Here is a 26,870-nt window from a genome sequence, read left to right on the forward strand (position 1 = left end):
ACCCGAGGGTGTTAAAAGTGTTTTTTACATGAACCAACACGGAAAACAAACAAAAGATTTAGAATGTATCAAACAGTTGTGGGACCTGGAACTGGCCTACCATCAGAAGCGCACATTTTTTTTTAGTGTGTTGGTGTTATTGCTTCTCTCATCCAGTTTAATGGGCACTCTATCTGTTTCCAAAGCACGATATCTGCAGTTAGCGCTGTCCTCGCTTCAGTTGTCAGACGGAGGGGAGGAGATGTTTCAGATCGCGAGGAGAGACTCACGGGCTCGCCGATGGGCCAGTCGGGGAAGCGGGTGGCGTCGCACAGGTGCCGCAGGTAGAAGATGTTGCAGAACAGCTCCTGCTCCAGCTGCGGGTAGCGCACCGCCGGGATGGCACAGTACTGGTAGAGCGCTCGCGTGTTGCTGCGCAGGCGAGGGCTGAAGTCCGCTATGTGCGCCGCCAGCTTCTCTATCAGCATCCGCCTGCAGGGAGCAGGACCCACAACACACTGGAGGCACGCCCGGGAACACGAGGCCACCGGGACCCATTGTGGCTGTTCAGTGACTTTAATAAAAAACACACACACACACACTTGTATATATTTCTCATTTGTTTGTGCTCGGAGCATGGACATGTAACAGTGTTTTTTTCTTTTTGTTGGTTGGATGCGGACAAAACTTTCTCCTTGCTTGTGTGTCCAACAAAGGACAGTAAAAATTAAGATGGCCGCCTGGACACAAGTTGGTGCTGGGCGCTACTAGAATTCACCAATTTTCGGGTGAATTCTTTAACTTTCGTAGTTCACGGAACAGTGGCCTTGCAATATCACCATCACCTCAAAGCATAACCCCACCACGAGGCCTGCGAGAAGCTTCGACTAAGCAAATCAATCGAAGCCCCTTTCCAATATTTGATTTGACTTCGCCAAGAAATTTGTTATATTTTTTATTTGCAGCTTCTGCTGCGACGCAAATCTTCGCGTCTGGTGTGAAGATTCGCATATTTTTTTGCAAACGTTTAAAACACTGAGAGCCTAAGATTCACTAACGGAAAAATTTAGTCTTTTTTGTTGTATACATTTAGCTTGAATAAATGTTGGTTACTCATAAAAAACAAAACAGTTAAATTTCAATTCGACCACAGGCATATTTTGAACATTTGATTTCATATTTACTTTATATCAAAAAAACTAGTAGTCGCACAGGCCTACAGGCCTTTATAGTAAACTTTCCTGGGCAAAACCCATCACGCGGATGCCACAAGTCTGTCTCCACACACGTAAGCAGTGCAACCTGTTTAAATATTGCCTGCACAACATATTTTACGACATGATAAAACACTTTTTTACTAACCCACACTGGTGTAGCAGACAGAACACTGCACCTATCTCTAGCAAAGGCAACCTGGGTCTAAATCCTGGCCGATCAGACCCAATTTTCTTTTGCTAATTGAAAAAGCGTGAAGATTGGCTAAGAATGAAAATGAAAGAGAGTGAAAAACGCAAGCATTCCCAGAAAACACAAAGGACTATAGCTCTGATTAAAAAAATAATAATGATTTGTTCATTGGAGCTCAAGATTAAACTTTTTTTTTCATAGGGCTGAATTTTGAATGCATTTAAAGAGCTTAAAATTAACTATTAAGATGTTTACATTAAAAATTAAATTAGGTTTGAGATCAATATTAAATGTAGTACCAACATTCAAAGTTACTACTTGCACTACTGACCTCATCTCTGTATTCCATATGGCTTCCGGTGTGTCAAACTCGCCCAGAAATATCTGAGCAAATTTATCAGCACCATGGTTTTCCAGATAGTTGACCATTGCCTCTGGTAGTAACTGGCCTAGTACACTTCTCTGCATGATGTCCGAAGTCTGTAGAAGTAGGCACAGCAAAAATGTTACATTCTTTAAATAATAAATGCAATGGGGAATTTTGACTTAATGCAATTTTTTTGATATAAATCACCACTGCAGTTTAGCACTGACTGTTTTTGTCATAGCAACTGTTTTGTCATAGGAAACATACTGTGTTCCTAGGTGCTGTCGTTATCATGTCCATAATTCCGTGTTCAGTTTCATCATACACCCATACTTAATAATTTATGATACAAACCATAATTTAACAGAATATGAAACAGATATCTTAAAAAGCAATGTATTTATAACTTCACTTGTTTGTTTATGTATTTTGAAAGCTAACCTCAAACCTGTAAATATGTAGGCATCAAATATCTGAAGACGAAATACACTTGTTACTTGATTCAGCATTTTTGGCACTCATTTATATTTTTTGCTTATGATTTAAATTTAGATGTATTTTGTTCTCTATAATCAGTTTTAACATTCTTTGTTTTATAAGGCAATATTTTCTACTTGCGTGCTGTTTTTATATTGTAGTTGGCCATAAATGTACGAACAGCCAGCAAAGAACAGTACTCTCATATATGAGAGATACTAAAAGACACCATATTGGTTACAATGGTGTTTCTGCTATGATAGTTTGTTTATTTATTTAATCAAATTTTGTTTAAATTACAGCAGATATCACATGGAAAAATTGCTTGTAGCAGCCAGCCACTTTTAACTTCAGGAAATCTATTTAAATACATTTTGCTTTAACGAGGACAAAAATTAACCTAAAAAATTATGGCCAAGAAACTGTTGGAAATAAATTTGCTTCTTTCGGTTCCTGTCCCTCCCAGAATTTGTAACAGTTATGACATACTTTTTTTGCATGACATTACTTCGAGTGACATTGATGACATTTGAATGTGTCTGTTTCCCACAGAATGAACGTTCCATTAAAATCAAAGATAGCGAAGTAATAGAACTGAACAAAAAACACCCAGAACAGAAACCGAAGAATTATGAAGTCAGTTATAGGCGGGTTTTAAGAGTAACCGAAACCGGAACCGAAAAATCGGGGAACCACACAGGTCTGGCTTTTTGTGTCCAAAACTATGGACACAATCCATACACAGGGGCAATCCTTCTGCGGGTTAATACTGTAGCTGATCGGCGTGAAATGTTGATGACCATGATTCTGATCGCGATGATCAGCAAGACGACAAAATCGGTCGATTAATCGATCAGAAATCAGTATCGACCCACCCTTATTAATTTATTTTTATTTGAATTTTGTTACATGCGCACCAACAGTTCAGGGACTTTAGAGGTGGGCACGACGTAAGCTCTATAAATACTTTAAATATAAGTGATAACTGTCAGCTGCATCATTTTAGCATGAAAATATTGTTTTACAGAATACTATTTTTTTTTGCAACTGGGCTATGTACCCTTCAACTCACATTGTTATGTTACCTTGTTTGCACAAGCAACGTCGAGACTCGTAGTGCACTACGAGATGGAAACTGTACCTCGGCGACCTGCAGCGCCTGCTTGGTGTGGGAGAGCCGCAGGAACCGGGCGATGGGCAGCAGGTTCGACCCGTTGTACATGAGGATGAAGTAGAACACGCCGGTGAGGTAGAGGGTGGAGGCGGCGGGGTTGTCCCGCATCACCTCGCACAGCAGGGTGGCCACCTTCTCCACCAGCACCGGGTCGAAGGTCAGCAGCAGCTGCACCAGGTGGGGCAGGCACACAGAGTCCGACAGCAGCCTCTTCACGCGCGGCAGCGGCCGGATTATCGCGTCGTCCGCGTCCCTGCACACGCGTTGTTTCTGTGCGACGTGCTCCCATCGGTGCTCCACTGCCGGAACTCCACGCCAACACTGACACAATTCCTTCTAGACTGGAATTCAATCGTTAAATCAATTTTCTAAATGTTTCCACACTTTAAAACAACTTGCATTGCTTTTGGCTTTAGCGAGATTTTTTAAATCCTCAAATTTCATCAAAACCTTACTATTCTAAGGTTTCGACATTAAAAGAACCATTCCGAACACCCATGCTATCAGCTAACTTATTTTACGGAGAAGAGAGTTCATCAGGTCGTTAAAAATTGATTAAAACTAACAGAATACTGATATGAATAAATTGGTGTCCCTAAAAATCACACAACGCTGGTGTTAAGGTTGATAGTGTTTACAAGTGTATATGTTATGATATGATGTGGTGTGATAAAATAAATGTTTTTATGGGATTCCAATCATTTCATTTGTATTTGAGAGTAATGTGGTACATATTCATATAAAAATTTGAATCGAACCAAGAAGACTGATGTCGCAGTAAGGAAGAGAGCGGAGGAGTGGCGGGAGGACTACCTGCTGGGGAAGTACTGGCACATGGTGACGAGCACGTTGAGGATGAGCGTGGCCAGCTCCGTCTCGTTGAGAACGGCGCCGCCCTTCGCCAGGAGGCACCACTTGAGCTGCGGCACCTGCTGCAGCGTGCGCCAGCCGTCCATGCCTTGCGCCCAGCACTTGGTCTTCACCGTGAGGGCGCCCGCCGCCCACAGCTCCTGCATCTGTCAACACTGCCCGCCTGCCTCGACACCGTCGCAGCCGCGGCCCGTGCGAAGCTTCCGCTCCGCCAATCAATCCAAGCTCGTTGATTTGACTTCAAAATGAATTTTGCTATTCCACAATACTGAACAATGAACCATATAAAACCTAGTGCTTCTTAAACATTTCTGCCACACCAATAAATTGGAATGTAATCAAGACTGTAGAAATTACAAAAAATTTGATTTTAAAAACCAAATGAAATAAAACCTCAAGAATACTCTAATCCCCGATGTGAACCCTGCGAGCCACAACAACTCCTTCCCATGCTGTGCAGTGTCGGCCATCGCAGGCCACACTCACCTCCTTGAAACTGACAGGGCCCTTCTTCTCACCGGTGTTGCCGTAGTACCACTCCTTCTCGCTTTCCCGAATCATGTTGGGACCAGCCTCTATCACGTTGCTTTGCGTCGGTACCACCGCCCTGTTAATCCACAAAACGACTGCACATTTATGTTCAAAGTATCTCCACTCTTGTTTCATAATTACATACACTCACTTCAACTATACCTTGTTTAATTTATTATTATATAGCTCACATGTGTAATTCAAAGTTCTGATCAAGATTATACTGTACACGTATTTTAAAGCATTTATACATCATAGCTAATATTAAAGCTACATATTTTTTTCTCGTGAAACTGACATTTATAAAGAATGTAAATAATTACTAATGGATGATTAGGAACGGTTCCTGTGTAAAATAGTAGTACGCTAGGGTTGCAGGGAATTTACGTTGTTCATTTAACTAGGTACTGATGATTGGACATGTACTGGGGTGCCACCATGTGGATGGGCACATGGACCTGGCTAGCGACTCTGTCCCTGGGTTGTGACTGGCCCGTGTGAGTGCTAGGCTCGATTCCCCTATAATCGGTCAAACCGCTCTCAGCCGGGCACGCTATTGTCTTACCGAAAGACGGTCGTCAGTGGGCTCTTTAGGCGTTCCATGCATCTTGAGTCTAGACACAGAGGTGCATGTGTCAGTTGACAAGAGATACTCATGGTTTACTGGTAGGAGCGTTTTATTTACGCGCATACACATGCAGTTGCACAGTGTCTGGAACTAATACTTGTTAACCTGCAAAAGATGCTAACGGCAAATCGTCTGGTTTAGTTGTGGGCCAGGACACCCTGTGACCTGGACCTAAGATACAAGTCAAGTTGTTCGTGTCAAAGGTCCGGAGGACTTAAATTATTACTTTAAGCAGTCAGATACCCGGGGTAGACCTTTCAGAAAAAAAAAAGTTCAAATGTCAAATACGGCGACGGGAGTTAAACAATCAGTTGATACAAAACTGTTAAGTCCTTGAGGTGCGTCAACAGCTTCCTACTCTGGGCGGCGGTAGTTAGAGACCAGGCAGTGGTCATGGCCAATTCATTACTATATTGCACAAAAAAATTGTTTTTTAAATACATAAATTACACTTTTAAAAAAACATTGCACTGCTGTTACAAAATTGCTCGTGATACCACTGACATTACAAGCAGATAATGGACGCGCCTACCTGGGCACGCAATTTGAAAAATGCTCAGTTTACGAAAAGCATTTTAGAATACGCTGAGAGCACATGAGTAGTTTTGTTTTAGTATTTTGTGTTACGTAAAAACCTTTTTTTTTAGAAGAGTTGAAAATGGCTAAAATGTGTGTTTTCTGAATAATTTTTGGCATGAAACATCAAGTACATATTCTTGAAAGAACTCAATGGACTTGCATCATTAAAAATTTATCCTCATTTCTTGCCATATAATTTTATCATTACTGCTCAAAATACTATAGTATGCGCAAGACTGTACACCAATTCAGAGCCTTACGCATAACAGTTGATACCACGCTAGAAGCACCAGCAAACATTATAATCTTGCCTCTGACAAATACATTCAGAATACCTAGTATGAATGTACAATAGCTAAGGACAAGATTATATGGTGAATTGCTATAAAACTGAAAACACCGAAAAGCATGTCAAATTCAAGTTAATACTCCACAAAGAACCAAAATACTTTTAAAATCATGAAGCTAATCAGCATTTTTAATCAAAACTTAACTCTAATGATGGATATGTAATTTTTTAAATATTAAATTCAATGAAAGAAAATTCTTTAGCATTAATTTTGTACCACATTTTATGCAAAAAACTTTTGGAAAAAGTTTATTTATTTTTAATCTTACAACTGTTACTAGCTACTGATTTGTACACTACGTCATCATTACAGTTTTCAAACCTAGAAATATTTAAAAGATAGTTATACATGCTTATTACAAATCATTATATTGTAAAAGTGCATCATGTATGAATCAAAATGACACTGTTTTGGAGAAATTTAATTCATGTAACATTTCAGTGTCATATTTGTTCAGTAATATGCAAACTTTTATAATGAACAGATTTGATAAAAAAATAAAACCAATAACACTGAAATCTCCTGTTTTAAAAATGAAACTGGCCTGAAAATAAAACTGTAAAATCTAACTACAGCAGATCTCACCTGGAAGTATGAAGGTGTGCAAGAGTCAGCAAGTCCACAAGAATCCTGATGCCGTTAGCATCCATGATATCTTTCACATTTCGACGATGCAGGATCAACTTGCTGATGAACTGTACTAGCCGGTCTCTCTCCATTCTGTCTGTGCACTGGGAACACAAGACACACCACTCGGTCACACTTTCTCATTTCAGTGTCGTAATGGGATGCCTTCTGAAACCAAGGCAACTGCATATAAATAAAGCACCATACCAACAAAACCAATCTCATCTACTGAAGGCCAGCCACCCCTCTGACAATATCAGGATTCAGGTTTTTTCCGAAGGTTTTCAAAGTAGTCTCACTGAATATTCTGAACTAATAAAGCCAAGTTCTCCACACACTTAATTCAAATCAATAATACTACAGTTTATTTTGATTAATTAATTATCAAATATTTTTCCTAAACACTAGACCTGTGTTATCAGTTTTTTTTTATTTTAATTGAATACAAATACCAAATTGTTCTTGAATAAAATAAATAACGCATATAATGGTTTAAAATGAAAGAAACGGACATGCCTCAAAAAATATATATATATATAAAAAAAAAAATAATGGTTTCTGATTCCAAATGAAATTAGCAGGAATTATTTTGATAATATTGCAATAAAATTTCAGGACTCTTACTTCACCACAATCAAGTGGTAGAAAACTATTCAAATATCACAAAACCCCTCAGGAAGATAACAATGTTGAATAGTACGTGCACACAAAAATTAATTTTGTTGGTTAATTCAATTCTTACAGATAAGTCCCTTATTTCCAGAATTATCTCTAAAAGAAAAGTCTCTGTAATTTGCAGCCCTAACATTTAGTTTTATCACGAATTACATTTACTTTATAAGTTCAAAGAAGTGCAGTAAAAATACACATTATTAGTTTTACAGTGAGATACAAAAATACACAAAATAAGTTCAAAACATTTTTTTATACAAAATTACTAATCACGTGGCCCAAAATTTGTCAACTGTACTACACATGCACAAACGTTGTTTGCTGACAAGTCAGAAACAAATGAAACATTAAAAAGCCCGAATTTATCCAATACTTGCAATCAGTCTTTATTAAGGAGATTTTTTTAAAGGATTCTTAATGAAATATAAAGATTATTTATAAGGGCTCTTATTCAATTGAAAACAAATTAAGGAATTTTTAAGGATATTAATGAGGCATACAAACCCTGTCAAGGTTTCCTGAAATTTCCGGCTGGGTGCCAGCCCCGTACAGTTTTTAACTTGTATTACTATGCATCCAAAAAGAAAACCACTATAAATACATTCAATATTATTTTGACAGTAACAAAAACTAAAAATATTAATGCAATGAAGCACCCACTCGTTCCAAAATGCTGACGATGTACTTGGTGTCGCTAAAGGGCCCAATCTCTTCGTGGTGCTTGCCGTAGACTATCGCCATCGCTTGAAGGCACATGCACTTCATCTCTGGCTTCGTGGTCAGCAGGAAACGATGATACAGGTCGTTGAAGAACTCATATCTGCAAACAAAGATTGCGAAATAATACTAACATTCAATCACTGAAAATTAAAATAATTTTCTCTGAACTAAAATAGAATTTTTTTAGAGTGATAGCAAAGGCACTGTCTGGATGCATTAAGTTAAATAAGAAATGGACTAAAAAAATTGTCTGCTATTTCTAACTATTTGAAAGCTCTTATTTAAGAATAGCAACTAATGAGAGTAGTCTTGTGGTAAAAATTTTAACCAACATCAAGACTATTAAATTAGTAAGACATTATAATCTAAAACATTTTCTAGTTTCAAGTTAATACTATCTGAAAGGACAATGAATAGTGAACTAGCTTCATTAGATCAAAATACAAATTTATGTTACATACCATCAATGATGGTAAATTCCATAAAATCAAAACAACAATGTGCAACACATAACACAGAAATACAGGCAAGTACACCGAACAGCACCAAAATAGGAATTTAAAAAAATGAAATTAAGCAGCATTGAGACAAGTTTAGGTAGTATCTTTATAATTTACAAAATTCAATGAATGTCCTTACATATTTTAGCCAAAAGTTTGCCTGGATGATAATTATGAAGAGGGGGGGGGGGGGGGGGAGAGAGAGAGAGAGAGAGAGAGAGAGAGAGAGAGAGAGAGAGAGAGAGAGAGAGAGAGAGAGAGAGAGAGAGAAAAATTGTTTGATAAACAGTGTGAACAAATTTCATAGAAGCAAGGTATTACCTGAAATGTCCTTCGTAACATTAAAAACTTATATATTAGGGTTTCTGGGTAGTTAGGTGTGTTCTGAGTTCACATTGTCAGAAGTAAAAATCTAAATTTTAAAACAAAAAAAATTGTTAGTTTTCATTCAAATGTAAAAATTTTAAGGTTCAGTTTGTAAGTGGTAAAACTTTAGAGACAGATACACACTAGAATATGTGAAGCAAATAACTGCTGTAGAACTAAGCAGTTGACCACTATTCATTTTCATTTGTTCCTTAAAACCAGTAAAACCATAGGAGGTTTAAATAGAATGTACACTGAGAAGCTTTTAGCTGTAACCGAAAATTATTAAAAATATTTTTTTTTTTATCTTTTTTTCCTGTAGAAATGTCATGGATTATATTAATATATATTTTTTAAATTAAAGTGTAAAAAATCAGGAGGAATTTATTATGCTACTTAATTTATCCACCCTGTGTATGCGAGCTTGCGTACAAAGGGGCAAACGTTTACTTGCTTCATTTGAGCTATGAAGCAACCTTTTTTCCTAAATTGCCTAATTATATTATGCAACACAGATAATCTTTTAGAGTTTTTTTAAATACAAAATCATGAAAACTTCATTTAATCAAATTTAAATTACATACTAAAAACAATTTCATTTTTCCTTTACAGAAAACTAGACAGACAATGAAACGAAAACATTTAGGTTAATGACCGGGACGGGGTCCCACCAGTCCTGAGTCCTTGGGGAGTTTCCTGGTACAGGAGTCACCCGAGATGGTCATTGTGGCATGTTTGTTATAAACACACACAGTTTTTTTTATATATATAAAAAAGTGTTTTTTAAAAACCAAATTACAAAAAATTAAACCATAAAAACTTGTCTCTACTATGCCACTCAATAAATGAAATGTTTCATTAATTCATATCAAACAAAATACAGTCTTGACGTCTTGAAAAATTGAGAAATTACAGTTTACAATTGTATACTGTATGTCAATAACTAAAAATGAGAGCAGTGATATTACTAATGCACAAAATGCTATGTTCTATTATCAACCAAAATGGCATATTAAGAGGAAGTGGGTGTTGTTTGCTATTGATCCTTAAAAAGCATGTAAACAAATCTGTCTGATAGCTTTTCTTAAAAATCGCATTAGGTTCTTACTACCTATTTAAAGGTTGATCCAAAAAAACACTCACAATATTAATAGTTATTGTAATTTAGTATTACATAAGGTTCAACATTCATTAATTTGGTTATAATGATGGTGATGCTTAAGTGACATTTGACGCCATTTAAATCATTTAATATTACCATGTGCCTGTGCGCCGCCGCATGCAAACCACAATCTCTGAAGTGTAGCAGAATAATTCCACCTCGTCAACACTCCTGCAGCAAGTGACGAGACTCACGAGCGCCGGATGGGGGAGTCCAGGCTGCTCTCCCGCTCCAGCAGTATCCGCAGGTAGTACTCCCCGATCTTCACCTCGTCGGCCAGGCACTGGTACTGCACCTCGAACTCGTGGTGGTTCCACGCGATCAGGGCGTTCCCCGCCAGGTCGCGGTCCGAGCTGAAGGCCCGGATCTCGTTCTCCAGGGCGTCTCGCAGCTCCTCGCGCGTCTGTCGCGGCAAACACAGTGCGTCCCCACGTGAGGCAACCCTGGGCGGGGACTACTCGCTCCACCGGTGGGTAACCACAATCCAGACACACCCCGCTGGGGGCAGCAGCTTCGTGTCTTGAGACGGTTGAAACTAAATTTAGCTTTACTAGATCAATTGGAAACCGACACGTAATTATAGCCTTGCTCTCCCATAAAAAGCATGTCCAAAAACCTACAGGTGTTAAAAAACTCAAATAAATGTTGACAAAGTCATTAAAAGAGTAATATTATTATATTAAAATATTCGGTAATGAAATAGCTTAATAATATGGGAAACTATTACGATATAAACATCCAATTAAACTCACTGGTACACTAAAAATGTGGACATCCATTAAAAGACGTAATAATTTTTTTCAAACGAACACTAATGCTAAAATTTTTGTAAAAAGCTTAATACAACAATTCACTCATGCTGCTAAACGAAATGCTACGTAAAATATACTAAAAAACAAGTTAAGTAAAAGTTAATTTTAAAAAAGTTCCGGGCAAACAGTCCAACTTTAAGATATTCTCTCTTCTACTGGTAAACCGAATGTCTATCTACATGTCCGAAAAATTATTAGTTTACTTCAATTTGGAGGGGTTCCACAAGCAGATACAATAGTTTTAAAAATTAGCGTGTTTGCAAAATTGACTAATTCCAGTTTCCACAAACATGTCCTTCACAAAGTAATAGGCCACATGCAAGGTTAATTTAGACATAGGTGGGCGAAAGTACATCAAGTAATGAAAAAGTATTTTCTGACGTGGTGAAATACAGTCAAACCTCTCTGAAACGACCTCTCACGGTTCCCAGGAATAGGGTCGTAATGGGGGTCGTAATAGATGTTTTACGAGATTTTCAGTTCATTTCAAACCCCCCCCCCCCCCCCTCCGGTCGTACAAATGGCAGGATGCTGTCACTCACAATGCTAGACGGCTTTGCTTTAAACCCACTTCAACCTTCATGACAAGTCCCTCGCCCTACAGGCCACCTCTAAAGAAAATATGTCAAAAGACAGTTTATTTTTACTGGTTAGTTTACATGTACGTTTTCTGCTTGCCGTAGAACCCTACACTAGAACCCCGATGTCACGAGCCCCGGATTTAACGAAGCAGTGATTTAACGAATACATTCTCGGGAACCATCAAAAAAATTGGACATTTTGACCAAAATGTGAAAATCAGAAAAGAAAAAAAGAAAAAAACCAAATGAAAGATCATTAAAATCTGTTAATTTTAACACACAGTGTATTCTTGTGCCGGCTTTAATACTTCCAATAATATAACAAAAAAATAATGGGACATTTCCTTTAAAAATATGGCAGCTGTAGGTTCTGCAACGCGAGTGGGCGCACACGAAGCTCGCCCGTCTGGCTGGCGGCAGCGGCTTCATGACGCATAAGCTCACCCCTCCCTCCCCTCGTTAACATTCTTCAAGGCTAGCTCATCCCTCCCAGACACACAAATATCTAGTGTCCTCCCTTATAACACCCCAACTTCGCTCTCCTTTGAAAAACCTTCAGTGAGAAAATGCTCATTTCACCCTCCCTTCTCCCGTAAAATTGGGCTATTAGGAATGGTGTACTAAAGCGGTGAGGGAGGGGTCAAAATATGTCACTTTTCACACCAAGTTCGAGTTCAGTCATCTCTGGCAAGGAATTTACAAGCTTTCAAATAAATGTATTTTAATAGCAATGGTCCTATGAAAAGGAATATACCGAATAAAATCAAGCTGCTGTCACCAAACAAAGCATAAAACAGCCCGATGCGTGGTCGCTTCGTTATTGCTCGCGCGAGAGGCGAGACGTGGAATGTTAGAAGAAAGATAAATGCGGGGGAGACAGACGGCAGCCAGTGATTTTCCTGCTTGGGGAATAAGTGGCGTAGCCTTTTTTTTATGCTGGGTGAAGCGACCTTTTTCTGTCAACCCACGGGAAGAGATAATTGCTTGAGCTGTCAAAATAAACATCGCTGCGGCAGTTAAAACAAGTCAAGACGGGCGTGCATCCAGTCGGTCGCTGTGTATTGTCAACCGATAGTAATCAAAATCAAGAGAAATCCAGCAGGTAGCTTTGCCTTAACTGCGTACCACACTAGACACTCGCAAAAAGCTAAACTTAAACACGTTGCCACAAAAACCTTTATCTGCACCCTGCCGGCAAAAGTACGTGGAATGAGGGTTGTTAAGCGCTGACAGCGGTCGACAGGAAGTGGTATCTATTTTTAGACATGCGCTGCCTACGGCTGTACCGCACTCGGCAAGAGAAACGCAGTAACATGCTACTCACCACAAGAAACTTATTTTCTGTCTGATTTTCTTCGGATTTTCGGCAATTTTTTCACGGTTCCTCGAAATCGGGTTGTAATAGAGAGGTGGTCGCAATAAATGGGGTCGCAACCAAAAGGTTTTACTGTAGCTCAAAACTACGATGAAAACAAAGTGGTTGTCCAAACTCTTCGGCAGAGCTAATGCTACCAGGTTGACGTACCTACGTACTTGGTGTCTCGTTCAAATGGTGTTCCACCAAAGCACGCACACACAATTTCGTGTGCTATCCCGCACACGAAACACGGGCCCTGATCACCATGGTGCAGTACACACTTGTAGCCCGTAAAACTTTACTCCCACATCTTTTTTAGTTTCGCGCCCGACTAGACCATACTCAGTATCTCTACGCTCCACACGATCAGCTGAGTACTCCTGACATCACTCACCGCACCAGCCACGCCTCCCGCGGCACTCAGTCAAACCACTCCTACGTAAATATAAAAGTAAATACGAAGAAAAGAAAGTTGCCCTGCCTAAATTTTAAGTATCGCTTGAATTAAAATCTGTTTTTAATGAAATTTCTTACTAGCTAAAAACAAATATACGTAGTATAAACATTACAAATTAGTACAAGCTCAATTCAGTTCACCAATTTAAAAAAATTAAAATCTAACTTATTAAAAGTTAAAAACAAAATTAAACCAATAATTGTAACTAAAACTTATACTCTTTGAAAATTAAATAGTAACAGGCTGGTTCGCACTAGCGACCAGGGTCAACACCTGTCTAACACACACTACTGTTTCCTTGTTTCCAAAGAACAATAGGTATCAATGCTGTGCTACTTACTGAGGAAACATAGGAAAATGTTATTTCATCATTGCCCTTTCTGGCTTTAAATAGTAAATAACTTGTATTGTCGTGGAAAGAAAAAAAAAGCATTTAAATTGAAAATTATTTTTGATATGTACAGTATTCACAGTCTCAATGTAATTAAAAAAAAAAAAAAAAAAAAAGCAGCATTAACACATTAAACCAGAGAAAAACATCTGCTTAATAAGAACATCTTAAATGAATTTTGCTTTATTATAATATTTAAAAAAAATTTCTTATTACAGCAAAATAATAAACGTTTTACGTTAATGTATATTTTAATGTTGGGCAAACTTTCTGTCAATCATACATGGGATAAATATGGTAACATGGCTGAAGACTTTGTATATCAATATTAAAAAAATATATATTCAGTACAGGAAAGACGTAAAATTCTGTTCCAAGTTAAGTTTTTTTTGTACGAAAACTGTGCAAACTTGCCTTGTGGTTCCAGATGAGATTCGGTTCCGTGTGGTCGCAGTTGAACTTGTAGTAGAACAGCGGCCAGTTGGCCTCACTCTTTATTCTCTCTCGTCTCTTGCGCAAGACGATAGGCCTCTCCCGCTGCTTGTCGTTGCGTTGCTCCAGCCCCATCCTCGCGCCCCAGTGCTGCAGTGCATGCTGGGGGAGCCAGGGAAACATGTTACGTACTGTTGTGTGTTTCACTAGATGGGTGCCACCTGTTTCCCGAAACCACAAGATTTAACCATGGAAGGTATGGGATGGGGAAGGAGAGGGTATTAGGTGGGGAAGGAGAGGGTATTAGGTGGGATAGCGTCGGGATCATGTTGGGCTGGATTCTGTATTAATTACACCAACTATAATAGAGGGAAAAGCTGAGTACGACGTTCTAGTAGTTTACATTTTAATACAACAGAATGGCTTCACTACAGGCAGTGGCATAGCAGGCGGGTGGGCAGGGATGGCCAGAGCAGCGATGGGGGGGGGGGGGGGGAGGGAGGGGAACACTGCCGCGACGGTTTCGCGGTTACAGAACGGTCCCCCCCCCCCTCCCCCCTTCTGTTTGAATCCAAGAGGGGGTGCCATTTTCATTTTCAAGTCTGGCCAGGGGCGCCAGTCACCTTAGCTACGTCACTGACTACAGGAGAGCTCTTACAGTGTTGTCAGTGTTGTCAGTGGTGCTCACTACAGCAGCTGTCCTAACCTCAACATGTTTCTCCACGACGCGCAGCTGCCTCTCGATGGCTATCCACTGCGGCCCCTTGCGGTTCTTGCTGGCGTGGTCCTGGGCGATCTTCAGGTTGTCCCGGGTGTTCAGCATCTCCTGCTCCACGGCCGAGCTCGGCACCTTCTCCTCCGAGTCCAGGCACACCAGCAGGCCCGACGGCTACGGCACAGTTCACGGTCCACCAACTCCCGGGAACAAACGCTGTGTGAAGTGACATTCACCACCCAACACACCTATCGTACCATGGAAAATATAAATACTGTATATATTCTAAAAATATACCTCACATAAATTCACAAAACATTTACCATCCATTAACAAAAATTACATGCTCACCAAAAACAAAATTTAAAAAAAAAAAACCTCAATAAATCCCAAACCTATACACTCATAAATTTGACATATATGGTCACTAAAAAACACAGAATACTTTTTACACACTACCACTTACAGAGAATACACAATGTAGCCTCTCAGAAAAACAGCCACAGTATTTAAAAAAAAGTGTTACAAAACCAGACACAAGACACTCCCAAAAAAATAAAGCATATGAAACCATTAAAATAAGGTACAGGTGTAAAAGAATTCTAATGTACCATATTTACCCGCAGAAGAGTCACCCCTGCTATGGATCACATCGTCTTTGTTCCAAGCTTATTGGTGAGTAAGAAACACCGCACTGGGGTTTGGGGTTAACCCTTGGTTCTCTTTTTGTCTGCTTTCTGTGAGACATATTACTGTAGGAGTGAGGCGGTGACATTCTTGCGTTCACTTCTCCCCCCAACTTTAAAACCCATTTTACAAACTACAAACAAACAGATAAATGAGATTACTATTTTTTACACCCGTGTATTCCTTCTCAACTAATGTATTTTTTTTTACCAGTCCTCTCTCTCTCTCTCTCTCTCTCTATTTCCCCCCCCCCCCCCCGAATAGAAAAAATAAAGACAGCAAGCTACCATTCCTTGTCAGTTCCTTTTATAAAAACTAGCACCTTACAGGCAGAGAGAAAATCATGCCAGAAAAAGAGGGAGGTGGGTGGTGGAGGAATGTAAACAGCTGGGCTTTGAAGTGAGGCTTTCAAAGCACCAACGATGGCTACAGTTTTGTCATGGAATGCTGCATTTGAAAGCTGAGAATTCTCACCCAAAAAACAATGTTGGGTCACAGTTACATCTTAAAAACTTGTCAAAATAGACATGTGGAGATTGTGAACAGTGCCAGTTCATGGATATTTACAACATAGAGAGTGGGTGGGAGGGAGAACCACCAACACCACTAAATGGCCACTCTGGTTTATTTTTAGATCCCCCTCCTCCGGCCAAAAGCCAGCCCAGCAAGTCCGGCCGGCAGCGCTAGGCAGACAGCAGGTAGACATAGGGATGTAGCACAACGGTGCCATTCATGGTTCTTTTCACGCACTGCTCACGATACTTTAAACAAACAATATTTAATTACTCATAATTTTGTATATACCGTATTTACTCGGGTAAAGGCCCCCCTTTTTTCCCCAAAATTTCGACTCCAAAAAAGGGGAGGGGGCCTATACGCGAATTTGGAGAAACAAATAGATTTTTCTTTTTTTCAGGTATGAAAAACTAACATTTAATAAAAGCAAAATGAATACCGCCACAACTTATTTAAACGCCAATTAAATTTTGATTAAATGAAACAGCGGAACGACTGGCAAGTTGTGCGTCTTTGTTCTAATGAGGTGGTTGGGGGAGGCAGCGACGCGGCAGGAGGGAGAGAGAGGCAGCGAGTCCGCAGGGGGGAGAGAGGCAGAGGCGTGGCTTAACCTCCCTCCTGCCAGCTAGCCAGCCAACCAGACACCACTTCCCTTCCTCCTTCACTTCCCCTCTTCCTCCCCTCTTCTACTCCGACAACACTGCACATCAACACAAGCCCACGAGTCCAGCTTTCTTTATCTTTATCTCGTTTCAGATACGACTAACTGCGTACGGCTGTCACGCCTCACGACAGTCCTACTGAGAGCAGACAAACTATAATACCAGTCCTCTGTATCACTGCCACTTACAAAATCACCTCCCGCCGCTCACAATATATGGCTTGCTGTTTGATGCATGCCAAGCTGCCCTGCCTTCAGATAAACCCAGAAAAACACGTTTTTAAATTTTTTCTCAAAAATGTTTACAAAACAAGGAGGGAGGGGGGGCGTATACGCAGCAGGGCCTTTACGAGAGCAAATACGGTATTAAAAACCAACACAGGAGGGTTATTTACACACATCAATGAAGCACTCCAATTAAATTTTTTTTTAAAGTTAAAAACTCTCATAAGGATCAAATTACATTTTTAAAATTAAAAATCTGTATAAAATGTGTGACCCATACGTGGGTAAATATGGTACATTTATTTAGATTGTTCAATATTGATCTATTAGTAAATAATCAGTTAATAAGTATCTGCAAAATATAGACAACCATAAACTTACTATTATTTGATCTACATTTGATAAATTAATATAAAATATGACATCATTATGAGCTGTCCTAATAATGGTAATAGGAATATTCGACTGACTCAACTAAGAAAGGACTGTGAGTTTACTTGGAACAATTTTTATTATCCTATTACAAAAATCCAAGAGCTCAGATATCACAGAACTTCAAGAACTCCGCAATTATACTTTTCGGCCGTTCTGTGTAAATGACTGGTTGCATTCGATGACACTAAATTAATCTCTCTAAACGAATGCAACACTAAGATAGGATTGGGGGCGGGAGTTACCATGATCCTCTTGAGCAGGCCCATGGTGGTGGGGTGGCCGGTGACCCACAGCCCCACCAGGTGGCGGGACAGCTGCCGGTGGGTGAGCAGGCGGCCGTCGGAGCCCTGGGTGAAGAGCGACGTGAGCAGGTGCCGGGGCAGGGCCCCCTCCGCCAGCGCCAGGTCCTGCATGCGGGCGGCCACCTCCGCCTCCCCCTCCTCGATCACCGCCCGCATCACCAGGCCCGCCCCCTTCACCACCGCCAGCGACGGGTGCTGCCGCAGTCCCCACACAGCCCCACGTCACTTATCATGCCACTTACATTAAACAATATTTACCTCAATCACTAAACAATACATTTAAATATGAGTGACTTTTCTTACATGACCATTTGAATTTAGACAGATTGTTTTTCAGTTCCCGATATAGCACAAGTCAAAAATACAAAAAAAAAATAACGCAAACAATAAAAAAAAACCAAAGGAATTAAATTTTTTTTATCAATATACATATATATAGCTTGTTCGTCTCCTAAGAGAATTTATACTGTAATTTCCAACATGTAAGATTAGGTCTGCTTGCCAGCTGAGAAAATTGGAAAATAAAATTTTGTACCTTCATGCAAGACTTGAGGCCACTTGGACTTGGGCATGGACATGGAAATAACACAACCTTGCTTATCAACGTGCAATAAAAATAAAAATATGTGTGTGTATAAAAGGACAGCCGTAATGACTGCGGAGGGAGGATATAAGGACAAAATGGTCAAAGGATAAAAGGGTTTAGTGCCTGGAACTTGATAACCAGCAATTATGTGAACAAAGGAAAGGTGAAGAGTAGAGATCAGTTTTAACTGCATTGATTTTAAATTCTGCAGCGTACAAGAACAGACCATGCTGCTAACATATGTTATTTTATTTTGTTTTACCATCTTCCTAATGGCTCAATGACTGATCCCCGGTATGTGCAAATGTGTTGCAATGCCATGCGAAAGACTTGCACATAAAGTATGGCATCACAGAAACAAAAATTTAAAAAAAAAAAATTAAAAAAAGATTGTAGAGTTTTGTCTTGTCGAGTATAAAGAACTTGACTTTAGAGTCAAGTCTATCTTTAGCTACTAGCTCAACTCGGCTCGAGTTTTCAGTCTCGGCCAATCCCTAATTTTCAGTTCCTTACAACGAAAACAAGTAGGAAGTAAAACCTGGAAAAGTCGAAAAATGTAGCGGCCGCGGTCAGCCACCATTTCCAGCAGGTTGTCGAAGTGTTTTCCATCCGTTGTCTCGCTGTATGGCACGCAAAGCGCAAACGTCAGGAAGTCCAACATGGCCGATACTACCAGGGCACCAGTTCCATGGCTCTAGAAAAGCAAATAGTATATACTGATAGCTGAAAGGTTTAAATAACTTGGATAGACACAGCAAACAGCACTTAAATATTGAAATAAATGCACTTACCTAATACATACTTGGTTACCAATCATATTTTTAAAAATGTAGTTTTGAATATATGTTACACATGTAATTTCAGAATCCACAGAATACAATTTGAAAACCTTAAGTTTGTTAATATTTAGTTTTTGTCTATTTCAACATCTCAAGGCTAGCAAACAGAATCTAAAAAAATGCTTTTAGACATTCACATTTACGTGTTCTCCTGAAGGATCAAAACACACTTAACATAGCAGCTTTCAGCAAAATTGTCTCAGTATTTGACTTATATGATTGTTTACTAAAAATATAAATATTAACAGAAATCTTTCACAAAAAAAACAGTCTCCTAAAACTGTTATCTTCTGTAATTTATAAATGTGTACTGCAATACACTATGCAATTATATATTTGCTCCATCTTAATCAACTTAAAACAACAGAAGTATTACTTCCATGACTGCTATGCTATTCTGACAGGAAAAACCCAATTTAATAATTGTATTTAAAAAAAAAAAAATCACTTAAAAATCATAGTACAAAAATATAATTTCTAACATACGTGTAAGTTAAAAAAGTAAGGCTGTACCGATTTACAAAATTATGCCGATATGCAGATACGCCAATACAACCGTCGCCAATTCACAGATTCCGAACCGATACGGGAGAAAACACATTTTTTTAAGAATATTTTTATTAATTCACTAAATCGATATCGGCCAAATCGGCTCCGGCACAGCTCAGGTTAAGAGTTAAAGCGGCGATGTGGCGGAACTCACGACGTGCTTGACCCACATCTCCAGCAGGCTGCCGAGGAACTTGTTGGAGGACAGCAGCGAGGACTTGTTGAGCTGCTCCTGCCGCAGGTCGTAGTTGTCATGCATGGGGTGCATGAGCGCGCACACCATGTCTATGGCGGCGTGCGTCACGCCGTCGTCCTCCCGCTTCAGGGCCTTCACCACCTTCACGCCTACGCTCTCCCGGAACCTGCCACGCACACACGCTGCAGCTGCCACCGCCAACGAGCCATCTTCTAAATGGTCCATGATAGTGGAGGGGCAGGGGCAACGCGTGGCCCAACCACTCTCACAGGAGCCAACGATATCAATTCACATTAAGCATGGGCCAATCAAATACTCAAATACTTAGTATTCGAAGGATCTGATTTTCGAGGAAAAATATTAAAGGAAATAAAGTAAATTAAAAAATTCAACAATGGTAAGTAAGCTCTGAAGTTAACTAGATCAAGTTTTTTTTTACGTATCCTGATACCATTATAAAAGATATTTTTACATGTATGTAATTATAAAAATAAATTTACTATGTGTAATAGATTTTGGGAACACAGTTTGTGAAACAACCATTTAAAGGGACAAATATTTCAACACCATAGTTAATATTTTTGGCCCTTGATCACTAGATACGGATCCAAAGGGTGTATATGAATTACTATTTGAGGTTCAAATTAGAGAAAATTAGGATTTGAACCATCACTAATTTACATCCACCCAAATAACATGTTCGTGCCAATTTTCTTACAGTTTGTATTAAACTACAGTATCAACACAAAGAATATTGGCTCAGTTCACAAAGGCCGGACTCGTTTATGCACAGTCTTCATGAGCATTTCAATATCAGAAGGATAATTTGATGGCTGTTAAGAAAGTGTTCCCTCTCAATCTATCTCAAACCAAAATGGCATAAATCTGAAAGAGAAGGGAAAGGTTGCTGATATTAAAAAGACCACACAAGATACAAACTGGGCAGCTAGATTTCTGAATTGTTTAACATTGCTCTCAGCATTAAATGGTTGTCCACCCTGGGCCCACATCTATATTGTCCGAGTCTAATCTATGGTATTGTATATATATATTTACGTAAGGACTGTAAAATGTACCCAGGCATGGACGTGAACGCAGCAAAGCCAACTTTTGAAGCAACGAGGCGTCGAAGAGCGTGGAACTGCCCCTCCAGCTCTGGGAGCTTGATAGAGTTCTGATCTCCCTCCTTCTGAACCAGCGACTGCAAGGCTCCAGTTATTAGCTTCTCTTTGTTCTCTGCAAATAGGCCCTGCCCGAACCCGCACGCAGCTTACATATAGCACGACAAAGCCATGATCATGAAGATAGCACATACCAGAACACCAGATGCTCATTTTACTCCAAGCAACACAAAATACACTGATCTGAAACTGCCCATATGCCATGAAAAATTTCACAAATTTGCTATTTATGAACTCCTTACTGGGTAAAAGGGGCAGAATACTGACCCTTCTTGAAACAACTAAAGGTACAGTCAAATGCTTTCTGTCTGAGATCCCCCCTTCTCCCCACATAGGAAAGCCAGATAGGCTTCCTGGTACAAAGTATATTCGGTTCAATTGCAGCCTCAACAGTGGGATAAAATAGTAATAATAACTCAGTGCCCACTACTATAAAGTCTTTCAACAGGATGTGAGATAGGTTCTGATCAGATCCAATTGAGAGACAAGTTGAGGGTACTTCAAGCCTTGGATACAGTACAAGATGAATTTCGGCATTTCAGTCATCGTCCAGGTATGCCCAAGTGCACTGGGCCTATGTCTGAAGTGGTGGCAGCACACCGTTGAAGATCATGTTGTGTGTGATACGCACGTGTGCCATCATTTCCGTAGGTTTCTTACAGCCTTCCTTTGCTGGGAAGTAATGGCACAAATGTATGGAATAAGTAAAGGTTGGATAAACAAGACACTACTGTAGTACGTATCAATAAATTAACATTTCAAAGCTGTCGTTTCTGAAGAGTTAGCTATTGAGTCTAAACTACATTAATTTTGTGTCAGCTTTTAACTTTATATAAATTTGGTTGGATTCTCAGTCTTTCCCCAATTCTAGAGGATATTCATCTCGTCTGATTTTATCTATAACCTAAAAAAATTCTTCAAGCACACATCTACATATGAGTATGTAAGAACACTCCACTGAGTATCATTATAAAAAGGTTACTTAACTAAAATTTATAGTATATTATTTCCTTCGCAAGAATAATCCTTTGAACTGTTTTGGGTTCACTACTCATAAGTTATTTAAATATCCAGTCTAGAAAAAAGTAATTTCATAACTTGCCTGATTTTTTTTAAACAAACGACAAAACTCAAAAACATAGCTGAAAGTCCAATACGTACATCCTGAGTGACGGAATGCAGTAGGCCGCTATAAGGAATGTTGGCATTGAATCTCTCCACAATTTCTGCGAAGGATCTTTTGCCAGGCGGTTGAACTAGGAACTTCAGGTGGCTTGATTCAGTCTGTAAAAGTGAACAACCACTGTGAAGTTCACATCTTAAAAACTGTTAAAAAAAAAACTTTCCTAAGTACGAAAGAACAAACCTCTTCTTCTAGTGGTACGCCAAGAGGTCCCAGCCTCTTGCCTCGGGGTGTCAAGGTCATTTTGACATGCACGTCTCTGTTTCCCGACGCCCTTACACCATCAAGTAAGGACGCAAGAAGCGAGTCTCTGAAACAAGCCAACTCTTGTCAAATGTCACATGGCAACTACTAACTACCAAGAAGGTATGGCCAAATAGGCTAAATAAATTCTTTTCAACCTTGGTATGTCATTACAACTACAATTTAACTGTATCAAGTTCATCTTAGAGACAAGCAAATAGAGGTTTCTTGAAGTCAAATCTCTGAATTTACACTTGGGAGTCAAAATTAATTCAAGCAATAATTTAACTAGTCAAGTTGGTTCAAGTTTTTTTTTTATTCCATGTAAATTTTTGCATGCAGAACATAATAGACAATTTATTGTTATCAAGTACTATGTAACTAAAATTGGCTGTGAAACAATACAGCTGCCTATTGTGTTAATATTAAATGTACGACAGGTTTGTATACATTATACAAATTTATTTTCTGCAGATTGGTAAGTACTGTTCAAACCAGTTACTTTGGTCATGGCTCATACTCAACTTTTGATTGCTAACAAAGACCAGCGTGCCCAAGGACACATTGTGAGTTACAGTGGGAAATCAGAACAGTGTAGAGTCAACAATCAACATGCCTCAGCAAGCTACTTTGAAAATAAAAAGCCGGTACAGAACTGTAGAGAAGGGGAATTATAGAAACTGTTAACTAAAGAAATAGAAAATAAAGATATAAATCTACATTTTATGTACTGTGTAAAAAAGATAAAATTTAATGTGTCTGTAAAGTAAACATTAAAAAATTTTCCAAAAAAAAAACTTTTCGCAAAACTAACATCTTCAAGTCGATGCCCTCGGAGGTCTTCATTAGATGTGAGAACACAATATGTATATACATATTTCAAAACATTATACCATTTTAGAGCTCAGTTCATCATGTCCATATCAACCACTGTTATTTAGTCAAAGCAAGATAGCAAACTGGGGTGAGCATAATTAATTGTCATTTCAAAGTTTCACTATTTGCTTAATTATTTCAGTAATCAGTAATAATATTTTTTTTTGTAAATATTTTGTAAGAGAAAAACCAACAAACTTATTAAAAGTCTTTTCAGCAAAATTTGGTTGCGTAATTTTCAGTACATCGGCATTCTTGTGTATTTGGCGCCCATGTACATTGATGTCTTCACTTTGGGAACTATGATACTAATGTTATTTTATTTTACACACACAATTTAATCATCAATATTTAACCCTTTTATTTCATTATTTTCTTTCCCTTTTGTATATTTGTGGTCACATTACACTACAGTCTCCAGAGTATTGTGCGGAGAACACTACAAAGTATGTATAATGTAATGTGATACATTTATCTTTGAGCTGACATGAAAGCAATACATGTATTTTCATATCTTAGATTAATTACTGAAACGTAATGGCTTTGTTTGTATTTATAGAACTGCTTTAATTCCAATTATGTGACGTAGAATTTGAAAGAAGCCGCCGTGTGTTCAAAGCAGGTGGACGTGTTTGTGCACGTTCCGTAGCCTGTGTGTTTAATTAATTCTTATCTATGTTAGTTCAGTGAAAAAAAAAATCATAATTAATACATCAGTCAAGCAGTTTAATTACACCCAGCCTTCCAGACAACTATTGGACCTATGCTTTACTAATATCGACCTCTGTTGGGTTAGTAAAGCAATAGATTCCCTAGTTAAAGATAAAATTTTATATACTTGTACAACATTTGGACAATGGAAAATGATTCTGAACCAACCTTGCATTCGGTTTGTTAACACTTTGCATTTCGGCCTAGAAATTAGTTTTAATTGCGTGAAGAAATTTTTTTCAAGTACTGAATACAGGCATGGAAGGTTTAATTTTATTGGAGTGCCAGGTATGGTTATAATTACTTGGTTTAATGTGAGCCTACTGTGATAATCTACGTAATCTGTTGGTATCATTTTGTCCATATGTAGTGTGCTTTTTATCATTGGGTTTGTCTGGCACTGTTTTGCCCGGAGTTGTTGTTTTTCTATATTTACTGTTCTGGTTGCAACAGACTTGTTGTCAGACAACTATGTTCATCTGTGCTGTAATTTTTTCTGGCTTGATTTCTTCCACTGAAGTCACTGAGTTGTCTACACACGTAACATTTGACATCAGCTAATATTGGCTATATTACATGAGTCCATCCATTCCTGAGGATTTTTCTGACAACCAGCACTAACCAGCATTGACATACCTCCAGCAAATTATGTAACTCAAATAAATCTACCCCAGTTAAAGAATGTTATAATGAAGTCTGATTTACCAAAGTGATAGTGGATATTTTTTATTATTATTTTTTCATAGCCACTATCCTGGAAAGCTAAAATAAGGAAGCTATATTTGAAATGAGAACTAATTTAAAATAATTGACAAGGATTGAAATCAGAATCAAACAGAACTGAATTTTGTGAGAATTCCACACCTTGAAGGACTTTAGGTTTCACAACACGAATCAAATGGAAGAAACTTCACAACGCAAGATTCAAGCACCATGCATTAAGCCCGAAGCATGAACGTGGGTATTCCGCCGCTCACCGATCCGTGGTGGTGTAGGTGCGCAACTCCCCGCTGACGTACTCTATGAGGAACAGCTGAGGGTTCTCGCGGCTGCGCACGACTGCGAATATGTCCGCCAGCGGCCTGAGGGTGCACACGTTGTACGTCTGGGGGTCCCGCTCCAGCAGGCAGGTCTCGCTGAGGCACAGCGTCCGCCGGGGGGGCTCCTGGTGCCGGGCGCTCACCTTGTGCACCGGGAACTCCGACACGGACGTGATGTGCTCGTCCCCACTGCACACACCACACAACTACTTCCTGTAGCACGATACCTTCGAACCAACTTCATACAGGTGAAAACCCAACCGAGGTGAAGGAAGGTCACTTATAGAAACAAATAACCAACAAAAAAGTTAACATATTAACTCAGTGTTAAATATACGCATAAGCATACAGATTCATTTGAAAAACTTTTCATTTCCAGTCATAGAAAAACAAAAACAAAATCATTTATTCCAAAGCAATAATTTCTTTGCAGTCACGGGTCTTGCTTTACTTATACTTTTGTTAATATATTTACAATATTATTATAACTAACATTATAAACAATACTAGTAAATTAAATAAACTGGTTACAATCTCTCAATAATCCTGCTGGATAGCATATTCCTTAAACAAATTTTACTGCAAATCACACTAGAAAATAAAAAAAAACTTGACGAAAACCAAAAATTTCAAGATGGCTGTATCACCTAAATTTTCCCAAGCGCTGGTTAGAGAACTCCTCTTCCGTGATAGGCTCTTTCAAAACCTTTATCACGATCCCAACGTAGCACGAGGCGGCTTCGAACATCTTTTGCCGAATCTCGGTGGTTTTCGCAGACGCAAACAAGTGCTGAAACAATTTCCACCACGGCACTGAACATCGGTCCCCCGACACGAGCACGGTTCACTCCAACACGACCCGACGCGACGCGGTACCGACCATCCTGCCGAAGCCGCCGCAGACGATCACGAACCCTCCCGGGTAGTCCTTGACGTCCGCCATGCCCTCGATGTCCTTGTAGTGGTAGGACGCGAGGAAGGCCCCCGTGGACGGGTCCAGCTGGTCCAGGGAGCAGGCCGTCACCTCCAGCATGACGGGCAGTCGCGTGTCCGACCAGTGGTGCTTGTAGGCGTGGTACCTCTGCGTGGACATCATTGGCGATCATTAGAGACCGGAAAAATTCACGGATTCATTTCGTGATAGGCTGAAATTAAAACATGTGTACAATTCTGCTGGTTCTGCTATTGGCTCGCAGTTTAACAGGAGCTCTCTGGGCCAATGAGAGACTATCGACCAAAGAAGCGTCGAATCACAGGCTACCCAGTGGAGAGGCCTCACAAGTTAGCACCCAATGAACACGCGTGTTTACTTGAGAAATGTAGAGGATTATGGAGGCTATCCTAGAGGTCACTGAATCTGTGAATTTTTCAGGTCCCTAGTGATCATTGAAATTCGATTCTATTAAAGTACTTTCATTTCATTACAAACGGTTTCTTTTTATGCTTATTTTTATGTAATTCTACTTCATTTTATTCATTCAATTAC

General features: G+C 39.4%; 1 protein-coding gene across 1 annotated transcript in view; it reads right to left on the bottom strand.

Annotated features, from left to right (window-relative positions):
- LOC134530166 (dnaJ homolog subfamily C member 13) overlaps positions 1–26,870 on the bottom strand; it is a 72,785-nt gene that overhangs the window by 38,433 nt on the left and 7,482 nt on the right. The window contains exons 4-22 of the mRNA XM_063364798.1: positions 26,265–26,465; positions 26,032–26,174; positions 25,322–25,573; positions 22,698–22,824; positions 22,493–22,615; positions 21,227–21,399; positions 20,109–20,316; positions 19,105–19,260; positions 17,921–18,175; positions 15,146–15,328; positions 14,422–14,601; positions 10,604–10,812; positions 8,322–8,481; positions 6,948–7,093; positions 4,761–4,881; positions 4,218–4,420; positions 3,372–3,657; positions 1,718–1,866; positions 270–471 (exon numbers count right to left, since the gene is read on the bottom strand). Coding sequence (XP_063220868.1) covers positions 270–471; positions 1,718–1,866; positions 3,372–3,657; positions 4,218–4,420; positions 4,761–4,881; positions 6,948–7,093; positions 8,322–8,481; positions 10,604–10,812; positions 14,422–14,601; positions 15,146–15,328; positions 17,921–18,175; positions 19,105–19,260; positions 20,109–20,316; positions 21,227–21,399; positions 22,493–22,615; positions 22,698–22,824; positions 25,322–25,573; positions 26,032–26,174; positions 26,265–26,465 — 3,477 coding nt within the window. The remainder of the gene's footprint in view (positions 1–269; positions 472–1,717; positions 1,867–3,371; positions 3,658–4,217; positions 4,421–4,760; positions 4,882–6,947; positions 7,094–8,321; positions 8,482–10,603; positions 10,813–14,421; positions 14,602–15,145; positions 15,329–17,920; positions 18,176–19,104; positions 19,261–20,108; positions 20,317–21,226; positions 21,400–22,492; positions 22,616–22,697; positions 22,825–25,321; positions 25,574–26,031; positions 26,175–26,264; positions 26,466–26,870) is intronic.

This window comes from Bacillus rossius, chromosome 3 (genome assembly GCF_032445375.1).
Source record: "Bacillus rossius redtenbacheri isolate Brsri chromosome 3, Brsri_v3, whole genome shotgun sequence".
NCBI lineage: Eukaryota > Metazoa > Arthropoda > Insecta > Phasmatodea > Bacillidae > Bacillus > Bacillus rossius.